At 49.5% G+C, this 750-nt stretch overlaps 1 protein-coding gene across 1 annotated transcript in view; it reads left to right on the forward strand.

The window, feature by feature from the left end:
* Nucleotides 1–750, forward strand: part of LOC111646053 (chromaffin granule amine transporter) — a 17692-nt gene that overhangs the window by 14658 nt on the left and 2284 nt on the right. Inside the window, exon 15 of the mRNA XM_023395446.2 lies at nt 467–600. Within this exon, the coding sequence (XP_023251214.2) occupies nt 467–600 (134 nt within the window). The remainder of the gene's footprint in view (nt 1–466; nt 601–750) is intronic.

Genomic DNA, 750 nt, shown 5'->3' on the forward strand with positions numbered 1-750 from the left:
TTCTGGTTCTGGTTCTGGTTCTGGTCCTGGTCCTGGTTCTGATTCTGGTTCTGGTCCTGGTTCTGATTCTGGTTCTGGTTCTGGTTCTGGTTCTGGTCCTGGTTCTGATTCTGGTTCTGGTTCTGGTCCTGGTTCTGGTCCTGGTCCTGATTCTGTTCCTGGTTCTGGTTCTGGTTCTGGTCCTGGTTCTGGTTCTGGTTCTGTTCCTGGTTCTGTTCCTGGTTCTGGTTCTGGTTCTGGTTCTGGTTCTGGTTGTGGTCCTGGTTCTGATATGTGTATACTTGCTCTCAGTAGTTTTGCTGATGATGCTGATGCAGTTTGATGCAGATGTTGAAGAACTGACGTGAAAAACATCTGTTCTTATTATTTAACAAAAGAAATGTAACTAATGTGAGGTGGAAATAAAAGATGATGAATCCGTTGATGAAGATGATTAATGACGTTAAACCTCGGTCTGTTGTTGCAGGACCGTCCACCGGGGGCGCTCTGGTGCAGGCGGTGGGTTTCCCCTGTCTCATGGTGTTCATCGGGGTCATCAACATCCTGTACGCGCCGCTCTGCTTCCTGTTGCGTAACCCTGCGGTCCGAGAGGAGAAAATGGTAACTGGTCACACCTCTCCTCCTCTTCCTCTCCTCTTCTCCTCTTCCTCCTCTTCCTCTCCTCTTCTTCCTCTCCTCTTCTTCCTCTCCTCCTCTTCCTCTCCTCCTCTTCCTCTCCTCTTCTTCCTCTCCTCCTCTTCCTCTCTTCCT

The sequence above is a fragment of the Seriola lalandi genome, unplaced genomic scaffold (genome assembly GCF_002814215.2).
Source record: "Seriola lalandi dorsalis isolate HSWRI2012SDOR001 ecotype SW California unplaced genomic scaffold, Sedor1 jcf7180002054962, whole genome shotgun sequence".
In the NCBI taxonomy this organism is placed as follows: Eukaryota; Metazoa; Chordata; class Actinopteri; order Carangiformes; family Carangidae; genus Seriola; species Seriola lalandi.